This window comes from Ailuropoda melanoleuca, chromosome 19, assembly GCF_002007445.2.
Source record: "Ailuropoda melanoleuca isolate Jingjing chromosome 19, ASM200744v2, whole genome shotgun sequence".
NCBI classification, from domain to species: domain Eukaryota; kingdom Metazoa; phylum Chordata; class Mammalia; order Carnivora; family Ursidae; genus Ailuropoda; species Ailuropoda melanoleuca.
The window spans coordinates 33479220-33505308 of NC_048236.1; the positions used below are offsets into that span (position 1 = coordinate 33479220).

At 36.6% G+C, this 26089-nt stretch overlaps 2 protein-coding genes across 4 annotated transcripts in view; one reads left to right on the plus strand and one right to left on the minus strand.

Annotated features, from left to right (window-relative positions):
- The window catches only part of DOP1A (DOP1 leucine zipper like protein A), a 126255-nt gene that overhangs the window by 77359 nt on the left and 22807 nt on the right, over positions 1-26089 (plus strand). For 2 of the 3 annotated variants that reach the window (XM_034648215.1, XM_034648217.1), the window contains exon 2: positions 23121-23311. In XM_034648215.1, the coding sequence (XP_034504106.1) occupies positions 23174-23311 (138 nt within the window). In that variant the 5' untranslated portion in view covers positions 23121-23173. Of the gene's footprint in view, positions 1-43; positions 532-23120; positions 23312-26089 lie in introns of those variants that run through there. The other variant, XM_034648216.1, reaches the window with a different exon arrangement.
- The window catches only part of ME1 (malic enzyme 1), a 320859-nt gene that overhangs the window by 27524 nt on the left and 267246 nt on the right, over positions 1-26089 (minus strand). The gene's annotated exons all lie outside the window — the stretch shown is intronic.

Below are 26089 nucleotides of genomic sequence, written 5' to 3' on the forward strand. Positions count from 1 at the left end.
TTGGGGGGGGGGGGTTGTGGAGGGGGGTGGTGAATTTATAGATAGATTTGATATAAGAATAGGAAATAAGGCCAGAGTGCAAGCTTGTGTGATTGGGAAGATGACAGTACTGTTTATTTCAGTAATGAAGTAAAAACAAAAAAACTGAGAATAGTAATAGTGCTTGACAGGTTATATTTCTAGTGTTGGAGTGATATCCTAAAAAAACGTAAGAGCAGGGTGTGAAAGTGAGGAGAGGTGTAATAACAATGATAACAGTTCATGGTTTGTCAGTGTTTCGGAGAATACCCAGTTTTTGTGAAGGGACTCAATAAAGATTTTACAATAAGCAACACCATATTTTGGTTCTGATTCTGTTAGGTGCTTCAGAATCTACCAAAATATCTAGAGTTAATTCTTTTTCTTGCCAGGTAACACCTCAGCAAGGTTCTTTTGTTTTTTCATGATATTAATACTGTTCTATTTCATTTAAACCTTAAACCATGAGACGAGATGCCCATTGGAAGAGATGCAGAGGCCGGTCTGCCACAGGTGGTTGCCCATTTTCTCTGTGAAGTATCTTGATATCTTCGAAATTAATTGTAGCTGCTTTCCTTTGCCCGTTAAGGGATGATTTAACCCTTGCCATGCTACTTACTGTCAGCAGCGTTCTTTTATAACTTTGAGTAAAGTGATGTGCAGACATACGCATGGTTTGTGTCCAATGCGAATCCTTTTTTGTATATCCCTGTATGTAAAATTACTCAGCCAAAACGGTAGTTTTTTCCTGCTCATGTAATATTTTGTTCTTATTCTTTAGATGCATAGGCACAGTTGAATTTGCATCTTTGTGTAAGTGTGTTTTCCTTATGATTTTACTTTTGGAACAGTTTTAATAAAATGTACAAAAGGAAATAAAACTCTGCATGGTATTTTTCTGTTGTTTGGAAAAAATTACATCTTTTTTCACAGGCTAGAATATTGGTTTATAGATACTCAGTTAAATACACTGGGAAATACAGAAAAACTTGTTCAGTATATATAATACAGCATTTTTTTATGTTCATGTAACAACCAGTCTCTGTTTTTAATTTGAATACTATAATAGTATGTCCTTTATTTTAAAAATACTGAGAACATTACTATTATTTTAAAAAATGATTAAATTTTATTTTCTTGGAAATATTTAACTTAGTATGGTGGGTTTAATTGTACTGTAAATTATTCTTGCTTTTTTTCTTTACATTTTTTCTAGTAGTTTGTTTCAGTTAAGAGTATATTTCTTTCAAAGGTTAAGCAAACTCATTGTCATTGTTAAATGAAGAATAATACTCAGCTACTAATGAGCATATTTATTTTGAGAAGGATACTTTCTGAAAAGGGATGTTGTAAATAAACTCAAGAAAGTACTTGGTAGGATAGCTGACATTAGTGTTGTCCTTCATCTTGTGTTTCACATCTTTCTTTTTAATCATTATGTAGAGTCACACACTCATTGTTACTTACCATTAGCTCACATTTTAGCTTCTGTTTATAAAAAAAACAAGCAGTGTTTTTTCCTTCTGATTGAAAACAAACCAGAATATGGTCAATCTAAATAATTTAGATTTTCTTTAAATACATTATGCTGACCCTTAACTCTCAGGCTGACTTACTCTTGCCACCTATAAAGTTAGTTTCATTTGCCACCACGAAATTCAATCAGCATATATAAGGGAAATCAAATGGATTTTAATATTAGCAAATACTAAACATTAAAAAGATATGTTTGAAAAAAACATAAATCCCAAAGCCATAATTTAGTTGTTTGACATTCTCAGTTTTAGATTATTCACACAAGTACTTCTTTCTGTGTGGTTGATACAAATATGACATGACTAAATCAGAATATGGAATTGAACCATCAGTGATGTACACAGGTTTCATAAAAATGTGGGTAACTTCTTTGAAATATTTGCTTTCTGAACTATCATTTTGTCCCCTCATAACAGCCCTCACGAATTCTGTCTCCCTTTCCCAATAAAAACAAAACCTGTCTTCACTGGGTTTTGTGAAGTATCCCTTGGGTGCTTCATAATAAAATTTCTAGCCTAGAACATACCCCTAATCCACCAGGAATCTTCACTTCAGTCCTGGACATCCTTAATTTGGGGACCACCGCACCTGTAATTCTGTCTTTGGATGCACATTCCAACCTGCAGCACCTCTCTAGGATTAATCCCACACGAGAGCATATTTTTACCTTTTTGGTATGGTTATCTCAAGGGAGTAGATAGTGTTCTTGTACATCCTGTATAGAGTGCCCCTTCCACCATGGTCCTTTGTTGAAATGGGATCACTGTTGTTCAGATAACCAAACAAAACCCTTTTATATCAGAATTTATAGTTATTTCACCTTATACTTTTACCTACACACTTTCAGTATTGAGCGGTGGTGTAGGTTGGGGGTATTCAGAGTTCAGCTTTGGTCCTTGTCCCTAAGCCAAGGTCTAGAAGGAACAACAGAAATACATGTACTGGGGCGCCTGGGTGGCACAGCGGTTAAGCGTCTGCCTTCAGCTCAGGGCGTGATCCCGGCGTTATGGGATTGAGCCCCACATCAGGCTCCTCTGCTATGAGCCTGCTTCTTCCTCTCCCACTCTCCCTGCTTGTGTTCCCTCTCTCGCTGGCTGTCTCTATCTCTGTTGAATAAATAAATAAAATCTTCAACAACAACAAAAAAATACATGTACTTACACCATTATAGTGTTTTTAAAAAGTAAGTGGAATAGGAAAAGAAGGAACAGTGTCTAAAAAATGGGGGAGTTAAAGAGTCAAGAAAGGCTATATAGCCTGAGCAGGTTTTTGAAAAATTGAGTAAGAAAGGAGAGGTAGGATATGTCAGGCCGAAGAATTAAGAGTTGCGGTAGTGGTTGAGAAAGACAGTAATTATGGAACAGGCCTTGGTGTAAGCCAGCCAGAGTTCTTCCTGGTTTCTCCTCTTAACTCTGTGTGAAACCTCAAACACCAAAATGTTCATAAATACATGGCCGAATGAGTGTACTTGCCTCATAGATTTGTTATGAACATTACATGAGATAATTTGTGTAAAAGGGCTTAGCCTGGTGCCTGCCGCACAAAGTCAGTGTGAGCTGCTGTTAGCAATCATCATCCTCTTGAGTAATGTTCGGGCAATGTTTATTTAACTGCTGTGCTTTGGGGACAGGATATTACCTTTAACTCAAAGGCATATATTTCATTGTTACAGCTTTTAACTATTTGAAGCTCACAAAAGAATCCTAGCTACCCATTAATGGATCATTTTAGGTTGTAATATGTGCTCACACTGTTTTATTTTCTAAATTACTTTTCTTCAAGATGCTTATATGTCAAAAATCGGAGTTTAAAGCTAGAAGAAATCTTTAGTTATCCTTTTTATAGAATTCAGACTATTTCTAACAGATGGATAATTTCTTATATATCGATTAATTTTACTATCTTTTTTCCAAATAAATAAAACTTGCTGTTTGTCATCTTGTTAGAATTGTGGGATTTTTGACTTCTCACCAAGATCAAAAGTGAAAATATAAATAAATATATAATTAAAATACATAAAACTCTTTGTCAGAATTTTCTCCAACTAGAGATTTGCATCTAATTAATTTTAAAAGCCTTGATCCCTGGGAATATCATACTTAATAGATTTCCTTTCATAGGGCTAGAATGACATCCTCCATATTTAAGTAGGTATGCTAAATAAAGATGCTAAGACTTGAGTTAATTTTTTAAAGTGTAACTGGGCAAAGCACATTTTTTATAGGGTTCTAGGAGAATCTTCAATTTTTTAAAGTACTTAATAGCCATATGAATATAGTCGGTTTAAAGGGCATGAAGTGTGGCTACACCAATTAAGAAATAGAAGTGTAGTTTTGCTCTTTTCTCCAAAGCTTTTCTCAGAAAAAAAAACAAAGCAAAATGGTTTGTGAGCTATGTTCACATTGATAGATTCATTATTCAAAACATACCTGAGGGCCTACTGTGTATCAGCCACTTTTATGGGTCCACCGATTGGAGAATGAACAAGTCCATTATTGGACATTGGCTTCTGACCTCATGGCATTTGCATTCCATTAAGGGAAGATAGATAGGAAACATGCAAATAATGGGAAATTTCAAACTGAAGTGTTAGAAAGTAAATAATGTGATACTCTAGAGTAGATGTTAAGATTGTGGGCTTGGCGTGGGCCACTTGACATGACTGTTCAGAAAAGGCTTTTCTGAGGGTTTGATGTTACTTGGAGGATAGGAAGGAATTTATCACACACAAAGAGTTGACCTAAGAGCCTTTGGATACATAGATTAGCAAATGCAAAATGCCCTACAGTACAAAAAATGTTGGTGTATTTAGGTTTAGATATTCCCATAATGACATAATATGATTTTAAAAGATCTCTGGCTTCTCTGTGGAGAATGGATTATAATGTTTTAAGAGTAGAAGTAGGATTTGGCAGTGCAGTGGACTCTAACCAGAATAATAGAAAAGGAAAAGTGGTGGTTTAGACATTTAGGATATATTTGTTAACAAATGCTATTTGAAGCTATAGACTAGAGGAGATAACTTGGGAGAAGAGATGAGAGTTGCTGATTGAGTCTTGAAGTACATCAGCATTTACAAAATAATAAAATTTGAATAGAGAAGAAGAGCTGACATAGGCTAAAAAAGACTGGCTAGAGAAGTCAGAACATACCTTGAAAATGAAGAGCCCTGGAAGCCAAGAACCAAGTACTGAATACTGCTGAGAGGTTGGTTAAGATGAGGGGCTGGAAAAATGACCATTGGCTTTGGCTAATGCAGTATACTGGTGACCCTTACTTGTGTGGTTTCCTTGGAGGGAAAGTGTCATAAGGCATTTTTGAGTGGGCCCAAGAGTGAAGAGGAGATGAGGAAATGAAATAGTATAGAAAAATATTTCGGAAAGTTTTGTAATTAGGAAACAGAAAAATGGGTTGGTATCCAGAAAGTCAGAGTCAAGAGGAAGCTATGAATTTTAGTTTCTCACTATGGGAGATTCCAGGGCTTTGTCTGTAGGTTAATGAAGAATGATCCTGCACAGGAAGAGAAACTTCCTGAAGAAGAGTAAACCAATAAGGCGCTTGAGGAAAATCCTTGAGAAAGCAAGAGGAGATGGGATCCAAAAAGAGCAAAAGGATAGGTCTTTGATGGAGAAGGGTCCTTTGTTCTTCATAACAGGGAGGAAAGTAAAGACTGTGGGTGTGAGTGGAGATAGGTTTGCAGATTGTTGGAGAGAATACAAGCATTCTTTTGCTTCTGTTTTCTTTTTCCTTGTTCTTACATGATCTTCAGTTATTTTTAATGGTTGAATATCTTACTGAATTGGTGTGCTAAAATTTCTTTTTAATTTAAATTCAGTTAATTAACATATAATGTATTATTTGTTTCAGGGATACAGATCTGTGATTCATCAGTCTTATATAATACCCAGTGCTTATTACATCATGTGCCCTCCTTAATGTCCATCACGCAGTTACCCCATCTTCCTATCCCCCTCCCCAAACCCTAAGTTTGTTTCCTGTGATTGAGTCTCTTCTGTTTATCTCCCTCTCTGATTTTGTCTTGTTTTGTTTTTCCCTCCCTTCCCCTATGATCCTCTGTTTTGTTTCTTTAATCCCACATGAGTGAAATCTTATGATAATTGTCTTTCTCTGATCGACTTATTTCACTTAGCATAATACCCTCTAGTTCCATCCGTGTCATTGCAAATGGCAAGATTTTTTTTTTTTTGATTGCTGAGTAGTATTACGTTGTATATATGTACCACATCTTTATCCACTCATCTGATGATGGGCATCTGGGCTCTTTCCATAGTTTGGCTACTGTGGACATTGCTGCTATAAACATTGGGGTGCAGGTGCCCCTTCGGATCACTACATTTCTGTCTTTGGGGTCAATACCTAGTAGCACAATTGCTGGGTTTTAGGATTTGCCTCTGTTTTCTTAATTAAATTTGAAGTTTGGTCTTTAGCAACAATGGAGGGAGGTGGTATTAGAGTTTTGAAAAGAAGACAAGGTATGAAATACTTGTGTCAGGCAAGTAAATTTACTAAGGAAACCATGGATTAGAACAATGTTGAATGCCTATTCGAGGTTTGTTTTTCAATTTAAAATGCAGTCAGCCAGCCTATGGTTGTATGATTTTTCTCCAGCAATGTTCAGTTGCTTAGGTTCAGGCATGGAAAAAGCAGATAATCAAGTTCAACCCAGACTGGGATTTTGCCAGCTAAGTATCAAGAGAGTAAGGAAGACACTTCATTCACTGGCCATGAAATAGGATGGGTATAAAAGGCAAAAAGCCTCCATGAGACTGAAGAGTAGTGGATAAGAGTTAGAACTCTACGGGCACCTGGGTGGCTCAGTTGATCGATGTCTGACTCTTGGTTTTGGCTCAGGTCATGATCTCAGGGTCTTGAGATCAAGCCCCCATCAGGCTCTGCACTCAGCAGGGAGTCATCTTGAGATTCTCTTTCTCTCTGCCACCCAAAGAGTTAGAACTCTAAAGCCAGACTGTTTCTGTTCCCTGGCTCTTCTGCTTATTAAATGTATCACATACTATTTCTGTACCTCCGTCTCTTTATCTGTAAATGTGGACAATAATAATGCATACTTCATAGGCTCAAATAGGATTAAATTGATTAAAATAGCACAAACCATTTAATTAGTTCCCGGCATTTTATAAGCCACAGCATAAGATGTTGCTATCTCTGCTCTATCAGAGGTCTTATCCTGAGAAGGTAGTTAGGACCAGAAGGCAGCCAGATGTGCAGAGAAAAGCTGAAGATCTGTTGATCACACATTTGGAGTTTCTTAGGGTGTATACCGTTTTGAAGGTTTGAGATTGGGTCAGATGAGGGGAAATACAGAACATCAGGGTTCTAGTGGGTACCATAACCTATTTGTGAAGTACCTGGTAGGTGTTTTCTTTTATCCATATTGTTAGCCCTCTCGGGAAGTTTCCAGTTATCTGGATTTATGAGTTGATTAAAGAAATTATTTGCTAAAGATTATTAGTGTATCAGTATTTGAAACCCAGAACTTTTGACCAAAATGGAATAGATTTATTAATAATTGTCACATTCATTTGTTAAATGGTAACAGTAACTGAATGATAATTTCTCATTTAGTCAAAGTTTGGAAAGAGTGTACTATATATATTTATATATAGCATTTTTTAAAGTACTTTTTCATTCATAAATCAACAAGAGTTTTTTCTCCCTGAACTGCATGGTACTTTATTTATTTACATACTTGGAATGTGATAAAACTCTAGGAAAGTTCCTAGATATATATGTAGGATTGGCTAATACTGAATAATCCTTTGTCTCTTCGGCCCTCCCCTGAATTTTCATTGGCAAAGGAGAGAGGGAAGCAGGGAGCTCAGCTAGTAGCAATAAGCAGGTCAGCCAAAGTATCTTTGTGTGGTTTTTTTCTGAAATTAGTTCTACTCATTTTTTATAACCATTTAAACAAACATTTTTTTTTTAAATTTAGATGGTCTGTTGGAATGTTTTCTTTCTTAAATTTTGCCTTTTCACCCTGTAAGATAACGAAAACCCTCATAATTTTCATAGGGCCTAATTTGCCGAGAGAAATCTATGTCTTTTTTAATAGCTACTTTGTTTCATTTTTATATTTGAATGAGATGAAAACACTACACTAAATCATGCTTTATGACAATTCAGGTCCAATTTATGTGAGTTATAAGTTTGAAAGAACAACTAAATTGTCAAGGGATATGATTATAGATTAAGTCAAAAAACCTGCTTATTAACAGCTCCAGAAAGAAAAAAAATTTTAATAAGCATAACTTTTTTGGTTACAATGTTGTATTAGTTTCAGGTATACAGTATAGTGTGATTCAACAATTCCATACTGAAAGAAAAATTATAAATGCCATTTTGACTTTACCTGCATCACTTTAAGAAAAAAATCACAATTTTTCTTTTCATTTGATTTTTATTTACATTTTCAAGTTTCCTAGTTATATTAGTTATTGTATCTACCAGGAAATAGGTTTTGGGTTTTTTTGTTTTAATTTCAAACAAACAAGCTCATTTGCTAGAGGGGTAGAATTGCTTGGTTTCTTGTTTATAGTGATGCAAATGTTCTATATCAACTCTGATAAGGAATCTTGTTTGTTGTGATGGTTTTATGGGTGTATACATTAGTCAGAACTCTTCAGGTATGTTAAATATGTACAGGTTAATAGTAAAAAAAAATAACCCACACATTTGGCGATGGCAAGTTTTAATTTGCATTCACAAGACAATTGGATATAATTTAGTGAGAGTCTTCAATTTTCTGCTTTACTACCTTTACTAAGTTGTGTGTTATCTGGTTCTTAATTACAATTTATTAGTCCTTAAAATTAGCACACTTGCTTCCTAGTACTGTTTTTGTTTTTATTGGTGCTAACGGTGGCAGTAGCTTTTTAGAGCACTTTCTATGTGCTAGCCACTGTGATAGGTTTAATATGTTCTTTATTTAATTTTGACAGCTATTGAGCTATTATCATCTTGCTTTACAGATGAGGAAACTGAACTTTGACATTTACCCAAGGTCATACAGCTTTAAAACTAGGATTTGGATTCCCAGCTGTCTTGACTTTAACTCCTGTGTTTTGAGACCCTGCCCTCTACTGTCCGTCTTTTTGTGGGCTGGGGTGTTCTACAAAACACTGTTTTGTTATTGGACATGTGCATTTTTTGCCACCTGTTAACTACATTTCTGGAGAAGAGGCAGAGTAGAAAGTTTCCTTGATCCACTGTGGGAAATGCTTTATTTGCATTATGATCTAAGCCAGTGGTGCTCGAAGTGTGATTTCTGGGCCGTTCACAAATTCTTTGTTAAGGAAACATGAGATAAACACAGATGAAAGTAAGCATCAGACATGTTTTGTGTGTGTGTGTGTGTGTTTAAGATTTGTTTGAGAGACAGCAAGTGCAAATGTGGGGGAGGGGCAGAGGGAGAGAAACTCAAGCAGACTCCTGAGCTCAGAGCCCAACACAAGACTCGATCTCAGGACCCTGAAATGATGACCTGAGCCAAAATCAAGAGTCGGATGCTCAACTGTCTGAACCACCCAGGTGCCTCTGTGCATGGTTTCTATCAGTAAGCGGTGGTTGGGGAAAAACTGGTTCTTCACCACACTTTAAGAACTACTGATATAAGCCACTTTAAAATAAAATATGGGGGAAAAATCCGTGAGAGCTGGAATTTGCATTTATTATATATTGGATGAAAAAATAAAAAAATGATACATCCCTAGACTTCTGATATGTGATGAGTAATTTTATTTTCATTAAAGGTTATTGAGGGAGCATAACCTAATTTCTAGTCCCAGGATCTGACCATATTTTCACACAAAAGAAGTACCATAGCTCCCTGCTGATGAAACTTGTACAAAATGTCCTTTCTCATTTTTCAGCTGTTTGCATAAGATTTTGCTTTTAATGTTCTACATGTCTATACTATATGAACTCTTTTTGGTTACATTTAAATATTTAGGTAATTTTTCGCTAAATAAAAAAAAATTTTTCTTATCTGAGTCAACTTTCTTAGCTGTGAATACATAAAAGAGTTCTAAACCCCACAAACTTAGTTGGCCATTTTAGTTTTTTATACCAAATTTAAAAAGTATGTCTGAAGAATATGTCAGTTGAGGTTAATGCCTCACAATTATATTATTACTCTGATTACAATTAACATACTTCCATTTATAGAAATTACTAAATTGATTTTTAGGTTAATTTTCCCCATGCACAGATACTGTATATCTTATCTTGAAAATGATGTGTTATATCTTATGAATATATTGATAGAAATATTGCTAAGGGGAAAAAAGGCCTTGTCAGTAAAAATTATACATGTGCTTTCTCTATTTACCACTATTCTTAGGTTTATTGATTAGAATTAAGTTATTTTATGTGCTTTCAGAATATCCAGTGAGATTGACTTTTTTTCCCTGAACTTATTTTGGTGTTACAGTTCTTTCTTGTATAATTTCTCAGAAGCAGAACCAGAAAGGATTTAGATTTAGTTTGTGTTCATTCTAACCTTCATTCCTTATATGTCACCATGTGTTAATATTTAACTATTTTATCAGTTATCAGAGTTTATGGCTTTAATTGTTCAGTATGTCAGTCTCTTTTTTTGAAGAGTTTAAGTATAATATATCCTTAATGAAACCATTAGGAGTTATGATTACATAAGAACTAATGTGGAAAATGCTGGTGAAAAATAGAGAATACCAAGACACATATGCTGTATGATCTTAATATGCATTAACAATTAAGTAGATGATCATGTTAATCCACATTGTTCTTCTTTGGCAAATATATCCACCTGTTTATTTTCAATTGCTTGCATTTTATTTAATGCATTTTTAATAATTAATATATATTTTATTTAAAAAAAATTTTTAAAGTAGGCTCCACACCCAATGTGGAGCTTGAACTAACAACCCTAATATTTTTTTTTTTAAAGATTTTTATTTGTTTATTCGACAGAGATAGAGACAGCCAGCGAGAGAGGGAACACAAGCAGGGGGAGTGGGAGAGGAAGAAGCAGGCTCATAGCAGAGGAGCCTGATGTGGGGCTCGATCCCATAACGCCGGGATCACGCCCTGAGCCGAAGGCAGACGCTTAACTGCTGTGCCACCCAGGCGCCCCTAACAACCCTAATATTAAAGTCACATGGTCAACCAGCTGAGCCAGCCAGGCACCCCTATTTTTCTTTTAGGAAGTCAGAATCACTAAAGAGAAATATAAAGATCTTTTTGGCCTTCTAGTTTGCCTTTACAATGATCTTTTATTTATATTGGCCTATTTCTTTATTTTTAATGAAATTTAATTGACAATATTAGTTTCAGGTGTACAACTATTTTAAGGGGGGGTTCTCTGTGCCTCTTGGATTTTGATGCCTGTTTCCTTCCCCAAATTAGGGAAGTTCTCTGCTATAATTTGCTCCAATATACCTTCTGCCCCCCCTCTCTTTCTTCTTCTTCTGGGGTCCCAATTATTCTAATAATGTTTCGCTTTATGGTATCACTTATCTCTCAAATTCTCCCCTCATGATCCAGTAGTTGTTTATCTCTCTTTTTCTCAGCTTCTTCATTCTCCATCATTCAGCTGTCTATATCATTAATTCTCTCTTCTGTCTCATTTTTATCATAGCAGTTATTGATTGCACCTCATTAATAGCCTTTTTGATTTCAACTTGGTTAGATTTTATTTCTTCAGGAAGGGATTCTCTAGTATCTTCTATGCTTTTTTCAAGCCCAGCTTTATACCTTTACCTTTATAATCGTTATTCTGAACTCTAGTTCCGACATCTGACTAATGTCCATGTTGATTTAGGTCCCTGGCAATCGGTACTGCCTCTTGTTCTTTTTTTTTTTTTTTTTTTTTTTTTGAGGTGAGTTTTTCCGTTTTGTCATTTTGTCTAGAGAATAGATGAACTGGAGAACAAAATGCTAAAAGGGTAACAAAGACCCCGGAAAAATGTACACTAAACAAATCAGGAGAGACCTGAAACTGGGGGGAAAAGAAAAGAAAAAAAAAAAAGATCAGGCTGGTGAATAGAACAGAGCCACACACTAGATTTTGGGTATATTCTGGTCTATTAGAAGAAACTGCCTCCCAAAATTTTAAAGAAAGAAAAACTTTCATATTTACAAAAATAAGGGTAAATACAGTGAAGGGATGGAATATGACTGTAAAAATTTAAAAAGATTTTTAAAAAGGAATTGATAAGAAGTTGGTTGAAGAAAGAAGAAAAATTTAAAAAAAGAAAAAAAAAGAATGTGATCAGGCGAGTGAACAGAACAAAACCGTACACTAGATTTAGGGTATATTTTGGTCTGTTAAAAGAATCTGCATCCCAAAATTGTAAAGAAAAACTTATGTATATATACAAAAAATAAGGTTAAATACAATGAAGGGATAGAATATGACTGTAAAAATGAAAATTAAAAAAGATTTTTAAAAAGGAATTGATAAGTTGGTTGAAAAAGGAAAGAAAAATTTTATAAAAAGAAATAGAAAAAGAAAAAAAATTAAAAAATTAATTTTGAAAGACTAAAGAATCATGGTTAAAAAAAAAAAAGCCATGAATTCTATGTGCTGTGTTCCCCTAGCACTGGAGTTCTGCAGTTCTCATTGATCGGTAAACTTGGTCTTGGCTGGAAGTTCTTGCTGATCTTCAGCGGAGAGGCCTGTTGTGTTGATTCGAAGATGTCCTTGCCCCAGGTGAAATTGCAGCACCCTTGCCAGGGGCCAGGCTGAATAATCTGCTCAAGTTTGCTCTCTGTATCTTTTGTTTCCTGAAGGCTTTCCACACAGCTTTAGAGGACGAGGATGAAAATGGTGGCTTCCCGTTCTCTGGCCACGGAGGAGCCGAGAGCTCACGGCCCCACTCCTCAGGGAGCCCTCGGAGAAAATCCATCACTCCTGTCTCCCTGGTCTCTGTCCGCACTCTGTGCTCACCGGGCCTGTGACCAAGCGTTTCTGTCTGTGGCACACAGCCCTGTTTGGAGTCTCCAAACCCAGCAGGTTCCTGCGGCGGGCTCCCACGCTGTTCCTCCCTGGGGAGGAAGGGGAGTCTCCCCAGTTTTGCTGCTTATTGGGCCCCTGCTTGAAGAGCAGTGGCCCAACGGTGCCGCAGATCACGTTGTATGCTTTATGGAAACCCCGAGCTGAGAGCCCACTCCTGGGTTCACTCTTTGCAGCCGGCTTACCTGCTTTGATACCTGGGAGCTCTGCCACACGTATGCACCCCCAGTCTTTCTGTAACCCCGAGAGTCCTGAGACCACACTGTCCCAGCGAGGGTTCCAACCCCCCCCACACACACCCTTGCTTAGCCACTGGAGCAACCTCCCTCACTGGAGCGGACTTCTGAAAGTTCCGATTTTGTGCTCTGTGGCTCTATCACTTGCCTGTAGCCGGCTGATGGCGGCTCTCTCCCCCCTCAGTCTTTCTTCCCATATGTCACCTCGGATTCACTTCTTTGTACATCCTGCCTTCCAGAAAGTGGTCGTTTTTCTGTTCATAGAGTTGCTGCTGTTCTTTTCTTCGGTCTCCTGTTGGGTTCGTCGGCATTCAGAATGGTTTGGTAACTACCTAGCTGAATTCCTGGGACCAGACGAAATGTAGGTCTCCTACTCGTCCACCATCTTCGACCTCGTCCGTCAGGTGTACAGCTATTGATTCAGCAATTCCATACATTACTCAGTGCTTGCCATACAACATTATTACCATATTACTGACTATGCTTCCTGTGCTGTGTATTTTATCTTTATGATTTATTTATTTTATAACTGGAAGTTTGTACTTCTTAATCCCCTTTATCTGTTTCACCTACATGGCCACCCACTCACCAGTTGTTCTCTGTTGAAGAGTCTGGTTTGTTTGTTTGCCTGTTTGTTCATTTGTTAATTTTTTAGATTCAGCGTATAAATGGAATTATATGGTAGTTGTCTTTCTCTGACTGACTTCATTTAGCATCTAGTTTTCATCTGTGTTATCATAAATACCAGGATCTCATTCTTTTTTATGGCTGAGAAATATTCCATTGTACCTGTATACCGTATCTTCTTTATCTGTTCATTTATCCATGGCACTTGTGCTTTCATATCTTGGCTATTGTAAATAGTGTTGCAATAAACTAGAGGTGTATATATCTTTTCAAATTCGTGTTTCCGTTTTCTTTGTGTAAATTCCAGCAGTGGAGTTACTGGGTCATATGGTATTTATGTTTTTAATCTTTCTAGGAACCCCCATATTGTTTTCCACACTGGCTGCCCAATTTGCATTCTCACTAACAGTGCATGAAGGTTCCTTTTTCTCTACATTCTTGCTAACGCTTGTTATTTCTTGTCTTTTTTTATTTTAGCCATTCTGACAGTAAAGTGATACCTCATTGTGATTTTGATTTGCATTACCCTGATGATTTTGATATTGAGCATCTTTTCACGTGTCTGTTGGCCATCTGGATGTGTTTTTTGGTTTCTACTACCTTTGGGCTTTGTTCTTTTTCTAGCTTTTCTAGGTGTAAGGTTAGGTTGTTTATTTGAGATTTTTCTTTTTGTTTTTTTAAGATTTTATTTTTTGAAAATAATCGCCATACCCAATGTGGGGCTCAAATTCAAAACCCCAAGATCAAGAGTCGCACATTCCACTGAGTGAGCCAGCCAGGTAATCCTCTTGGTTTTTGATGTAGGTGTGTTTCACCATAACCTTCCCTCTTAGACCTGCTTTCTTTTGCTACATCCCAGAGATGTTGGACCATTGTGTTTTCCTTTTCATTTGTCTCCTTGAATTTTTTAATTTTCTCTTTGATTTCTTGGTGGATTCCATCATTGTTTAGTAGCATGTTTCTTAGCCTCCATGTATTTGTGTTCTTTCCAGATTTGTTCTTGTAATTGATTTCTAGTTTCATACTGTTGTGGGCAGAAAATACGCTTGGTGTTATTTCAGTGTTCTTAAATTTATTGAGACTTGTTTTGTGACCTAACATGTGATGTATCCTGAAGAATATTCCATGTGCACTTGAAAATAGTGTGTACTCTGCTCTTTTTGGATGGAATATTCTGTATATGTTAGGTCCATCTGGTTTAATGTATCATTCAGGGCCACTGTTTCTTTGTGGATATTCTGTCAGATGATTTGTCCTTTGATGTAAATAGGTTGTTAAAAATCCCCTACTAGTATTGTATTACTGTCAATTTCTCCCTTTATGTCTGCTCACATTTGCTTTATTTATTAAAAGAGAGGGAGAGAAGGAGGCAAAAAACTTATTGGAAGAAGTAATAGCTAAAAGCTCCCCTAATCTGAGGAAGGAAACGTACATCCAGATCCAGGAAATGCAGAGAGCCCCTAATAAGATTAACCCAAGGAGGTCCACAGCAAAACACATAATAATTAAAATGGCAGAAAGTAATGATAAAGAGAAAATTTTAAAAGGAACAAGAAAAAGCACTTACAAACAAGGGAAACCCCATAAGGCTATGAGTTGATTTTTAGCAGACACTTTGAAGGCCAGAAGGGAGTGGTATGATATAAAGTGCTGAAAGGAAAAAATGTACAACCAGGAATACTCTACTCAGTAAGGTTATTATTCAGAATTGAAGGAGAGCTAGTTTCCCAGACAAAAGTTAAAAGAGTTCATCACCACTAAGTCAGTCTTACAAGAAACGTTAAAGGGAATTCTTTAACTGGAGAGAAAAGACCACAATTAAAAGAAAATAAGAAAAATGTCACAGGTAAAAGCAAACATGTAGAAAGGTAGTAAATTAATCACTTATAAAGCCAGTATGGAAGTAAAAGCACAATAGTAAAATCAGTTATATCTAGAATATCAGTCAAATACACAAAATGAAAAGGCATAAAATATGACATTATAAAATGGGGGTAAAAATGTAGTGTTTTAGAATGTGTTCAAACTTAAGCAACCATTGACTTAATATAGACTGCTATATACATAAGATGTTCTATATGAACCTAATGTTAACCACAAGTCAAAAACCTACAATAGATAAACACAAAAAGGAGAAAGGAATCCAAGTATTACACTAAAGTGAGCCCTCAAATCACAAGGGAAGAGAGCAAGAGAAGAACAGGGAAAAACTACAAAAACAACCAAAAAGCAGTTAACAAAATGGCAACAAGTACATACGTATCAGTAATTAATTTAAGTGTAAATATACTAAATGCTACATAGAAAGACCTAGAGTGACTGAATGGATTAAAAAAACAAAAACAAAACAAACCAAGACCCATCTCTATGCTGCCTACAGAAGACTCACCCCAGACCTAAAGACATATATAGACTAAAAGTGAAGGGATGGAAGGAACTGCAAATTGGAAGTGAAAAGGCCAGGGCAGCAGTACTTACACTAGACAAAATAGATTTTAAAGTGAAGAGTACCATTGTATCTGAAGTATATGTTGCTGTATGTGTTTATGCTTATGTTTTTTTTTTAAAGATTTTATTTATTTATTTGACAGAGATAGAGACAGCCAGCGAGAGAGGGAACACAAGCAGGGGGAGTGGGAGAGGAAGAAGCAGGCTCATAGCGGAGGAGCCTGATGTGGGGCTCGATCCCAGAATGCCGGGATCACGCCCTGAGCCGAAGGCAGACGCCCAACCGCTGTGCCACCCAGGCGCCCCTATGCTTATGTTTAAATGTAGTTTATAAAAATTTTAGAAGCCATAGATTGATGATAAAACAGCTTACAGAATTGTTAACTTAGTCCCAGTCTTAACTCTTATACTTACAATATTGCGTCTGCGCCCAGCTTGAGCTTGCCTATTGTAAGTTAATGCTGTGCTACATACAAATATGTATGAAATATAGTTCCTCCTTTCAAAGACTTCTTCCTAATAGGGTAATTGCATAACCAGTTCTTAATGAAACAAATCAGTGTTGGAAGGGAAGATAGTTAAGATTAGTTTTGATTCATTTATCTTTTAAGTTCTTATTCATCTTGGATTTCTCACAGTATGTAAAAATACTGCTTTGTTTTGTTACTGTGAGAGTCCAGAGTATGAAGGGATAGCGTTAGAGTATGGTTTTTTTTCCCTGCATAAATTTTGCATTATTTTAAGAGCCTATCCCTCCCAATAGGGAATGAAAGTATCATGCGGGTCAAGAATATTCTCTTTATTCAGCACCCAGACATAGTGCTTGGCACATGGTGTACTTAAGTGAATAATAAGTCAAGTGACTGTGTTTAAGATAATCTCTCTGAAATGGGATTTGGGAATTTGTTTTTATTTTTATGGATAAAAGAATTGAGGTAGAGAATTGGGAAGTTTGTATCATTCTTTTGTCACAGCCTTAACCAAGAAAATTTTGATTTAAGAAATACATAGATTTTTACCTTTTTTTCAGGGCAAATGTATTACTAATACAGGTTATATTCTCTAGAGTAGTGACTCTTAACCTTTTTGAGGATTTTGTTATAAAGCATTTTTGAGAATATTATAAAAGTAGTAGACTATCTCCCCAATAAATTGTAAGAGGTAAATTTTGCATGTAATTTTAGGTAATTCACAGATTTGCTAAGATCCCTTATATAGAAAAAAATGTAGGAATACACACACATAACTTCAACCGAGATATAATTCACCTACCATACAGTTCACTTATTTAAAGTGTGTAATTCAGTAGTTTTTAGTACGTCCTATGACCATCCTACAATCAATTTTATTTATTGAAGTATAATTAACATACAGTGTTAGTTTCAAGTGTACACTATAATAATCCAAAAATTTCTTATATTACTCGGTGCTCATCAAGATACGTGTAGTCTTAATCCCCTTTATTTATTTCCCAAATACCCCAACAGACTTCCCCTCTTGTAACTACCATTTTGTTCTCTGTATTTAAGAGCTTGGGGTTTTTTAAGTCTCTTTTTCTCTTTGTCCATTTGCTTCTTAAATTCCACATATGAGTAAAATCATGGTGTTTGTCTTTTATGTCTGACTTTTTTAAGTTAGCATCGTACCCTCTAGGTCCATCCATGTTGTTGCAGATGGCACTATCTAATTTTTTTATGGCTGAGTAATATTCCATTGTGGATACATATACCACATCTTTTATTCATTCATCTATCAATTGTCATGGGTTGCTTCTGTGTCTTGGCTATTATAAATAATGCTGGAATAAACATAGGAGTTGCATGTATCTTTTAAAAATAGTGTTTTCATTTTCTTTGGGTAAATCCCACTGGTGGATCATATGGTAACTCTGTTTTTAATTTTTTGAGGAACCTCTGTAGTGTCTTCCCCAGTGTCTACATCAGTTTGCATTCCCACCAATACTGCATGCGGGTTCCTTTCTCTCCACATTCTTATTAACATTTGTTATTTTTTGTCTTTTTGATTTTAGCCATTCTGACAGGTATAAGGTGAAATGTCATTGTGGTTTATCTTTGCATTTCCCTAATGATTATTGGTGTTGAATATCTTTTTCATGGGTCTCTTGGCCATGTCTTCTTTGCAAAAGAATGTCTGAATATATCCATTAGATCCATCTTGTTCAGTGTGTCCTTCAAAACCATTGCTTCCTTGTTGATTTCCTTTTTGGATGACCTCTCTATTTATGTAAATGGGGTATTAAAGTTCCCTACTGTTATCGTTTTACTATCAATTACTTCCTTTATGTTTGTTATTAGCTGTTTTATGTATTTGGGTGCTCCCGTGTTGGGTACATAAATATTTACAATTGTTATATCTTCTTGTTGGATTACTACTTTTTTTAAAGATTTTGTTTATTTATTTATTTGAGATAGAGAGAGAGTGCACATGCACACAAGTAGGCAGAGCAGCAGGCAGAGGGAGATGGAGTAGTAGGCTCCTCACTAAGCAGGGAGCTCATCTGGGGCTCGATCCCAGAACCCTGGGATCATGACCTGCGCTGAAGGCAGACGCTTAACTGACAGAGCCATCCAGGCACCCCTGGATTATTCCTTTTATGACTATATAGTGTTTTTATTTATCTCTTTGTTAAAGTCTTTGTTTAAAGTCTGTTTTGCCCGATGTAAGTATTTTTACTGGCTTTCTTTTCATTTAGATTCACATGATAAATGCTTTTTCATCCTGTCACTTTCAATCTGCGTGTATCTTTAGGTCTGAAATGAGTCTCTTGTAGGCAGTGTATAGATGGGTGTTACTTTTTTACCCATTCTGTCACCTATTCCTTTATGGGAGTGTTTAGTCTGTTTATATTCAAAGTAATTAGTGATAGGTATGTACTTACTGCTGTTTTGTTACTTGTTCTGTGGTTCTTTTTGTTGTTCTCTGTAGCTCTTTTTTCTCATGATTTGTTGGCTTTCTGTAGTGATGTACTTGGATTCCTTTTCCTTTATTTTTTGCATATCTAGTACCAATTCCTGATTTGTGGTTACTGTTAGGTTTGTATAACGGTTTGTATGTAACATCTTATGCATATATCAGTCAATATTAAGTTGATGATCACATAAGGTTGAACCAATCATTCCTTGCTCCTCTCACCCTCATGTTTTAGGTATATGGTTTTGTATTTTACATCCTTTTATTTTGTGAATCCCTTCATTGATATTTATTGATACACTTATTTTTACAGCTTTTATGTTTCCTACTTATTCCTGTTTATGGTCTGTCTTTTCCACTCAGTGAGTCCCCTTTAATATTTCTTCTAGGGGCTGGTTTAGTGGTTATGAATTCCTTTAACTTTTGTTTGTCTGGGAAACTCTTCATTTCTCCTTCTATTCTAAGTGATGGCCTTGCTGAATACAATATTGCTGGCTGCAGTTTTTTTTCTTTCAGCACTTTGAATATATTATGCTCATTGTCTTGTGGCCTGCGAAATTTCTGCTAAAAAATCAGCTGATAGCCCAGTGGGGTTTCCTTTGCATGTAACTGTTTTCACTTCTCTTGCTGCTTTTAAAATACCCTCTTAAAGTCACTACTTTTTGCCACTTTCATTACTTTGTGTCTTGGTGTGGACCTCCTTGGGTTGATTTTGTTGGGGATTCTTTGTGACTCCTGGATCTCAATTTCTGTTTCCTTCCCCAGATTCAGGAAGTTTTCATCTTGCTCTTCAAATACATTTTCTGCTCCCGTTTCCTCTCTTCTCCTTTTGGGATCCTTATAATGCACATGTTATTATGCTTCATGGTGTCTCTGAGTTACCTAAGTCTGTTGTCATTTTTTATTATTTCTTTTTGTCTCTCCTGCTGCTCAGCTAGAGTTTTTTCCATTACTCTAGGTCACTGATCTGTCCTTCTGCTTCTTTTAGTCTACTATTTATTCCATCTAGTGTATTTTTAATTTCCGTTATTGAGTTCTTCCTCTCTAATTGGTTCTTTATGTTTTCTGTCTCTTTGTTAAGGGTCTCATGAGGTCCTCCACTCTTAATAGTCCAGTGAGTATCTGTATGGCCATTACTTAAAATTCTTTATCAGACATATAACTTACCTCTCTTCGGTTTAGTTCTCACTGATTTTGCCGTGTTCTTTAATTTGAGATATATTCCTCTGTCTCATTTTGTCTAACTCTGTGTCTGTTTTATATGGTAGGAAAGTCAGCTGCGTCTCCTGCTCTTGAAAGTAGTGGCCTATGTAGAGGGCCTGTAGTGCCTGGTAGTGCATTGTTCTCTGTTGACCAGAACCTGCTGCTTCAGGGTGTCTCCTGTGTGTGTTGCATGTGCCCTGCTGTTGTGACTGAGCTGCTTTTGCCTTCTGTCCATTCATCTGCAATGGCTCTCTGCCTTTTGGGGGCGGGGTTTGATCCTTTTGTTGTTAATGAGCCTTTCTGGGGCCACCTTGGGCTTAACTTGAGTCAGACCAAATGTTTGCCAGAGATATAGTAGCACAGGGCTGTAGGAGAACATGAGGGCAGGGTGTGTGCTGTCAGAAAGGCTGGCAGCAGCAAAAGGAGACCTGCAGCTGCTGGGGACAGAGGCCCATGGGTTGGAGGACTGATCCACAGGGGCATGTGGGGGAGGGTCAGGTGGTATTAGCAAGGTTTGCCTGGGTCTGCTGTGGGAGAAGATCTGGAGTAGAGATCTGGCTGGTTGGGGTGTCTCAAGAGAACGGGGGTGGGGTGGGAGGCACTATTAGCAAGTTAGGTAGTGAGTGTTGGTACCCCACTGGTTCCCGCACGTTTCTTTGTGTTTATTTGAAGGGGGGTTGGGGAGAGCAATGGTGCCTTCCAGCTTCTTTGTTCCTGGAGAAGTCTCCCAAAGATCCCTGCCCTTCCAGCACGTGCTTTGAGATTAGTAAGCAAATCTCCCTCCCAGATACCCAGGCTTTTTTCAAGCTGCTGCTTCTATGCTGTATGTCATTGGGCTCGTTGTTGTGCTGTCTCTTTAAGGCTGGGGTCTCAGTTTCCTCTCACCCTCCCTGTTCTCTCTCAAGCTTCCTGATTTTTAACGGACCAGGTTTAAAGCCCTGCTGATTGTAAGAATTCACAAAATTTGGCCCCTCTGGTTTTAAAAGCCAAATATTATGGTGATTCATCTACCCCATGTGGGCTCCCTGAAGTGAGTCTGTTTCTCTCCTCTCTCACGCCTGGGGTGTTCCTCCCTCCCAAGGAGAGTCCCATGGATCCATTTAGCTCTCAAGTCTATCACCACCCTTCATACCTTCTCTGATATGGCCTCTTTTCTACGCTTAGCTGGGGAGAGTTTGTTCTGCCAGTCTTCAGGTCATTTTTTTTTTTTTAGTTATTTACACTGATATGGCTAGTTGTATCTGTGGAACAAGGTGAGCTTAGAGTCCTCCCACTCTGCAGTCTTCCCCAGAAGTCCTCCCCTGTTTTTACTTTCTTGATGATATCCTTTGAAGAAGAAAGGTTTTTCATTTTGATGAAGTCCAGTTTATTTTTTGTTACCGTGATGATGTCCTTTGAAGAAGAAAGGTTTTTCATTTTGATAAAGTCCGATTTCTTTATTTTTTGTTACTGCTTGTGCTGTCGTCTTTAGTGTTATTTCTAAGACTGCCTAGCCTTAGGACACAAAAACTTACTCCTGTTTTTATTTTATTTTATTTTATTTTATTTTATTTTAAGATTTTATTTATTTATTCAACAGAGATAGAGACAGCCAGCGAGAGAGGGAACACAAGCAGGGGGAGTGGGAGAGGAAGAAGCAGGCTCATATCAGAGGAGCCTGATGTGGGGCTCGATCCCATAACGCCAGGATCACGCCCTGAGCTGAAGGCAGACGCTTAACCGCTATGCCACCCAGCGCCCCTCCTGTATTTATTTTAAGACTTTTATAGCTGTTGCGTTTAGATCTAGTATCCATTTGGAGTTGATTTTTGTGTAGATATGAGGAAGGAGTCACCTTCATTATTTTACATGTGGTTTTCTAGTTATCCTAAAACCATTTGTTGACGAGACTATTTTTACCTTTCATTTAATCATGTTGGCATCCTCTAAGTCCCATTCTTAGACCCTCCTCCACATTCATGAATCCAGCTTTAAGGAAAGATACAGTTTTAGTTGAAAGTCCAATAGGATACCAAAAAAGTAGAGGAAAAGCCACGTTGGGTTTTAAGTTGAGCCTAAGTTAAATCCTAATTACTACTCTATTGGTTATCTAGTGCTGTATAACAAATATATCCCCCAAGTCAGGGTCCTAAATCAGCAAGATTACTGTAGGTCATGAATTTGAGACTTAGTTATGTAGGTTCGGCTCAGGATCTCTCATGAAGTTAGTTAGTTTGTTGGTACTGCCATCAAATCAAGGCTTGCTTGGAAATGGAAGATCTGCTTCTAAAATGGCTCACTCACTTCTAAAATGGCTGTTGGCAGAAAGCAGCAGTCCTTACAACGGAACGTCTCCATAGGGCTCCTTTAAGTGTTCTCATTACGTGGCAACTGGTTTTCCCCAGACCTAATGATCTTAGGGTAAGGGAGGAAGCCAAAGTGCTTTTATGACCTAGTCTTAGCCACTACGCATTGTCACTTCTGCCTTGGCTATTTTTGTCAGAACTGACTCACCAAATCCAGCTGTAGGATTTGGAACCACTTTTTAAAATTAATATCAAAGACTTTGTGGACATGTTTTAAACTACCACATGTATTTGTCTTTTTTATTAAAAGTAAGGTCTAATTCCAAAAAAGCTGATGTTCCTTTATACTGTGTGCTCGTTTATTGCCTAATAAAATGAGATGATCTCTAAGTAATTAATATTTTTTCCTGTTTTTTTCATACATGTCCTTGATTTTTCCAATCCAACCACTCTTAGTATATCTTAGCATCAAAACAAAGCAGAGGAGTGTGTCCATCACAAATGTTATATCAGAAAATAAAAGAAAAATAGCATGATTTCTAAACTGAAATAAGTACCAAAATATTTCCTATTCTTTTCTATCCCTTCATTCGCACAGCCAATTTCCAGTTTCTAGGAAGAAGCATATGGATGACTATGAAGCAGTCTTTGAATTCATGACTCTATATACTAGCTGACCAGTTTTGACCACTTCTAACTCAAGAAACATTTTAAAGTTAGCCAATAGTTTTATAACAAGAGCATATGAGCCTGTTTTAATACTTTACTTTGTAACTTTGGTTCCTTCTGCAAACTTTTTTATAGGTAATGATTTTACATGACTTTGGAACTGGTCTCTAGTGGGACGCTGTGGGAGGATGAACACAGAAGAGCTAGAATTACTGAGTGACTCCAAATACAGAAACTATGTAGCTGCAATTGACAAAGCTCTAAAGAATTTTGAATATTCCAGTGAATGGGCAGATTTGATATCAGCACTTGGAAAACTTAATAAGGTATGTCCATTTTGTCCATTTCATAAAAAGAAGTAAAAATCAGAAATCTGAATTTGTACTTACTGGCTTTCTCTAAAGGCTGAAGTAAAGAATTGTAAAAACATAACAAAAGCCCAGAATTACTTTTGGTACTGCTATTTTACTTCATGAGTTGCCTACCTGTATAGCCAGGCATATTTTTGTGGCCAGAACAACAACAGTACTTGAAAAATATAGTTATTCCATCATTGCTGTTAAAAACACAAAACTGGGAAGCAACTACGCTAACTCCAAGGGCTAACAAATTTCTATAATTAATCATCAGATATGGTTCTGCAGTTCCTGACAGCAAAATTAAAAATTGCGTATAGAATGTAGTAACTTCTCTTTGTTTTCCAGAAAGAGAAGTTCTGGGAAACAAACTGAGGGCTTCAGAGGGGAGGGGGGGTGGGGGAATGGGATAGGCTGGTGATGGGTATTAAGGAGGGCACGTATTGCATGGTGCACTGGGTGTTATACGCAAGTAATGAATCGTGGAACTTTACATCAAAAACTAGGGATGTACTCTATGGTGACTAATATAATAAAATACTATTTAAAAAAAAGAATGTAGTAAATTCTCTGTCCTTTAAATGTTATGTAGCAGTAAGGAAAATTTTGTATCCAGGCATTTCTTAGATATAGTCAGTACTTTTTACAAAAGTGACAAGCAGTCGCTTAGGCCTTGGAGGTTCACCTCGTGTGTTTTCTCTTAACATGTCTGGTTTTAATCCCCTGTTATGGTGGCGTTATGGATCAACTCATAGCTTTAAATGTTAACGCTGTTTTTTGTTTCTTAGATCAAACTTCTCTCACCTCACACCTATAGTTTTGATTTTGGGGATTTTGGGGGGTTTTGGGGTTTTTTTAGCAGTTGTTATTGAATTGGCATGCTTTTAATATTAAATGGAGTGGAGAAGAAGATAGGAAATGAGAGCTCTCCAAGTAAGTTTTAACATCAAGCAGCTGAGCGTACAATTATTAGTATAGAAATTGTCTTAAAATACGTTCCAAGGGGGCGCCTGGGTGGCTCAGTCATTAAGCGTCTGCCTTTGGCTCAGGGCATGATCCCGGGGTCCTAGGATTGAGCCCTGCATCGAGCCCCACATCGGGCTCCTCCACTGGGAGCCTGCTTCTTCCTCTCCCACTCCCCCTTCTTGTGTTCCCTCTCTTGTTGGCTCTCTTTGTCAAATAAATAAATAAAACCTTTAAAAGAATAAATAAATAAAATATGTTCCAAGAACACTACTGTTCAACCTCATACATACTATATGGATAATTACTTTTGTATCTTCAAAAAAAAACTTTTATTTTTAATGTGCAAGGATTTATCTTAAAATTAGATGCGCAAACTTCTGTTTGGCATGTTAACTTCTAACATTTATCACTTGCGGTTTGATAAATTCCCAGATTTTTTTTACAGTAGCCTCAAGAAATTGCATTCAAAAGTATGAATATGCTTAAAAGTAGTTAGGTTCTTTTTTGTTCTGAAAACTCTCTTTCTGAAAACTTACTAGGAACTATGTTTAAAAGCAATTTATTAAATTGCAGAAATTAATATACATAATTGAGTACATAAGTAGTTTTTTATATATTTAATCAGTATTTATGAAAGCATTTTACTGTATCCAGATAATACAAAGTAGGATATGCAAGTCATTGAAAAACTTACTTTAAGTTGAGAAACAGGGAAGGATTATATGTACTATATGAAATAACAAATTTGTTGATGATAGTCTAAATATATGTTTTAATATAAAATTTTATTGTTTATGAATATACTAAATTTTCACCTCATTTATACAAGTTTTTCAATTTGGAAATACTTTTAGAAAATGGTGCTATATTTTACTTATTAAATTTTATTTGGAATTAATAGAATTTTTTTATTAAAACATTTTGTGTTATGAATCATTAAGTTTTCTCCAGAGGTAATTATACTTTTCCTTAAAATATATGTAAATATTGGGGTGCCTGACTGGCTCAGTTGGAAGAGCATGTGACTCTTGACCTCAGGGTCTTGAGTTTGAACCCCACGTTGGGTGTGGAGATTACTAAAAAAAATAATTAAAAATATGTAAATATTGACCCTTGTCTGCTGTGTTTAAAATTCAAATTAATGGGGCGCCTGGGTGGCACATCGGTTAAGCGTCTGCCTTTGGCTCGGCTCAGGGCGTGATCCCGGCTTTGTGGGATCGAGCCCCACATCAGGCTCTTCCGCTATGAGCCTGCTTCTTCCTCTCCCACTCCCCCTGCTTGTGTTCCCTCTCTCACTGGCTGTCTCTATCTCTGTCAAATAAATAAATAAAATTTAAAAAATAAAATAAAATAAATAAAATAAAATTCAAATTAATATTTTGGAAAAAGAAGCAGCTAGTTGAAAACTATTTTTCATAGCTGTATTCTTACTGGTCTTTTGCCCTTAATTTACTTTACATTTATAGATTTAATTTTATTTACATTCATTACATTCAATTTAAGACTGAATTAAAAGCTTGTAGTGGGAAGAACATTGAAAATGGTATATCTAAGTAGACCTCAGAGCCTTCGCGTTTGTTATAAACTGGGAGATCTAGTCCTGACTTTTCTACTGCACTTGCCTTTGGCAGGTCATTTTATATCTTTTAACTTAAGTTCTTTATTTTGTAAAATAATGGCTTCTTTTGTATTTCTTCTAAATCCCAATTCTGGCATATTATATTGTTTTCATTTGGAGTGTTTATTCTGCAATGTTCTATCAGTACTTTACTATAGTACTTT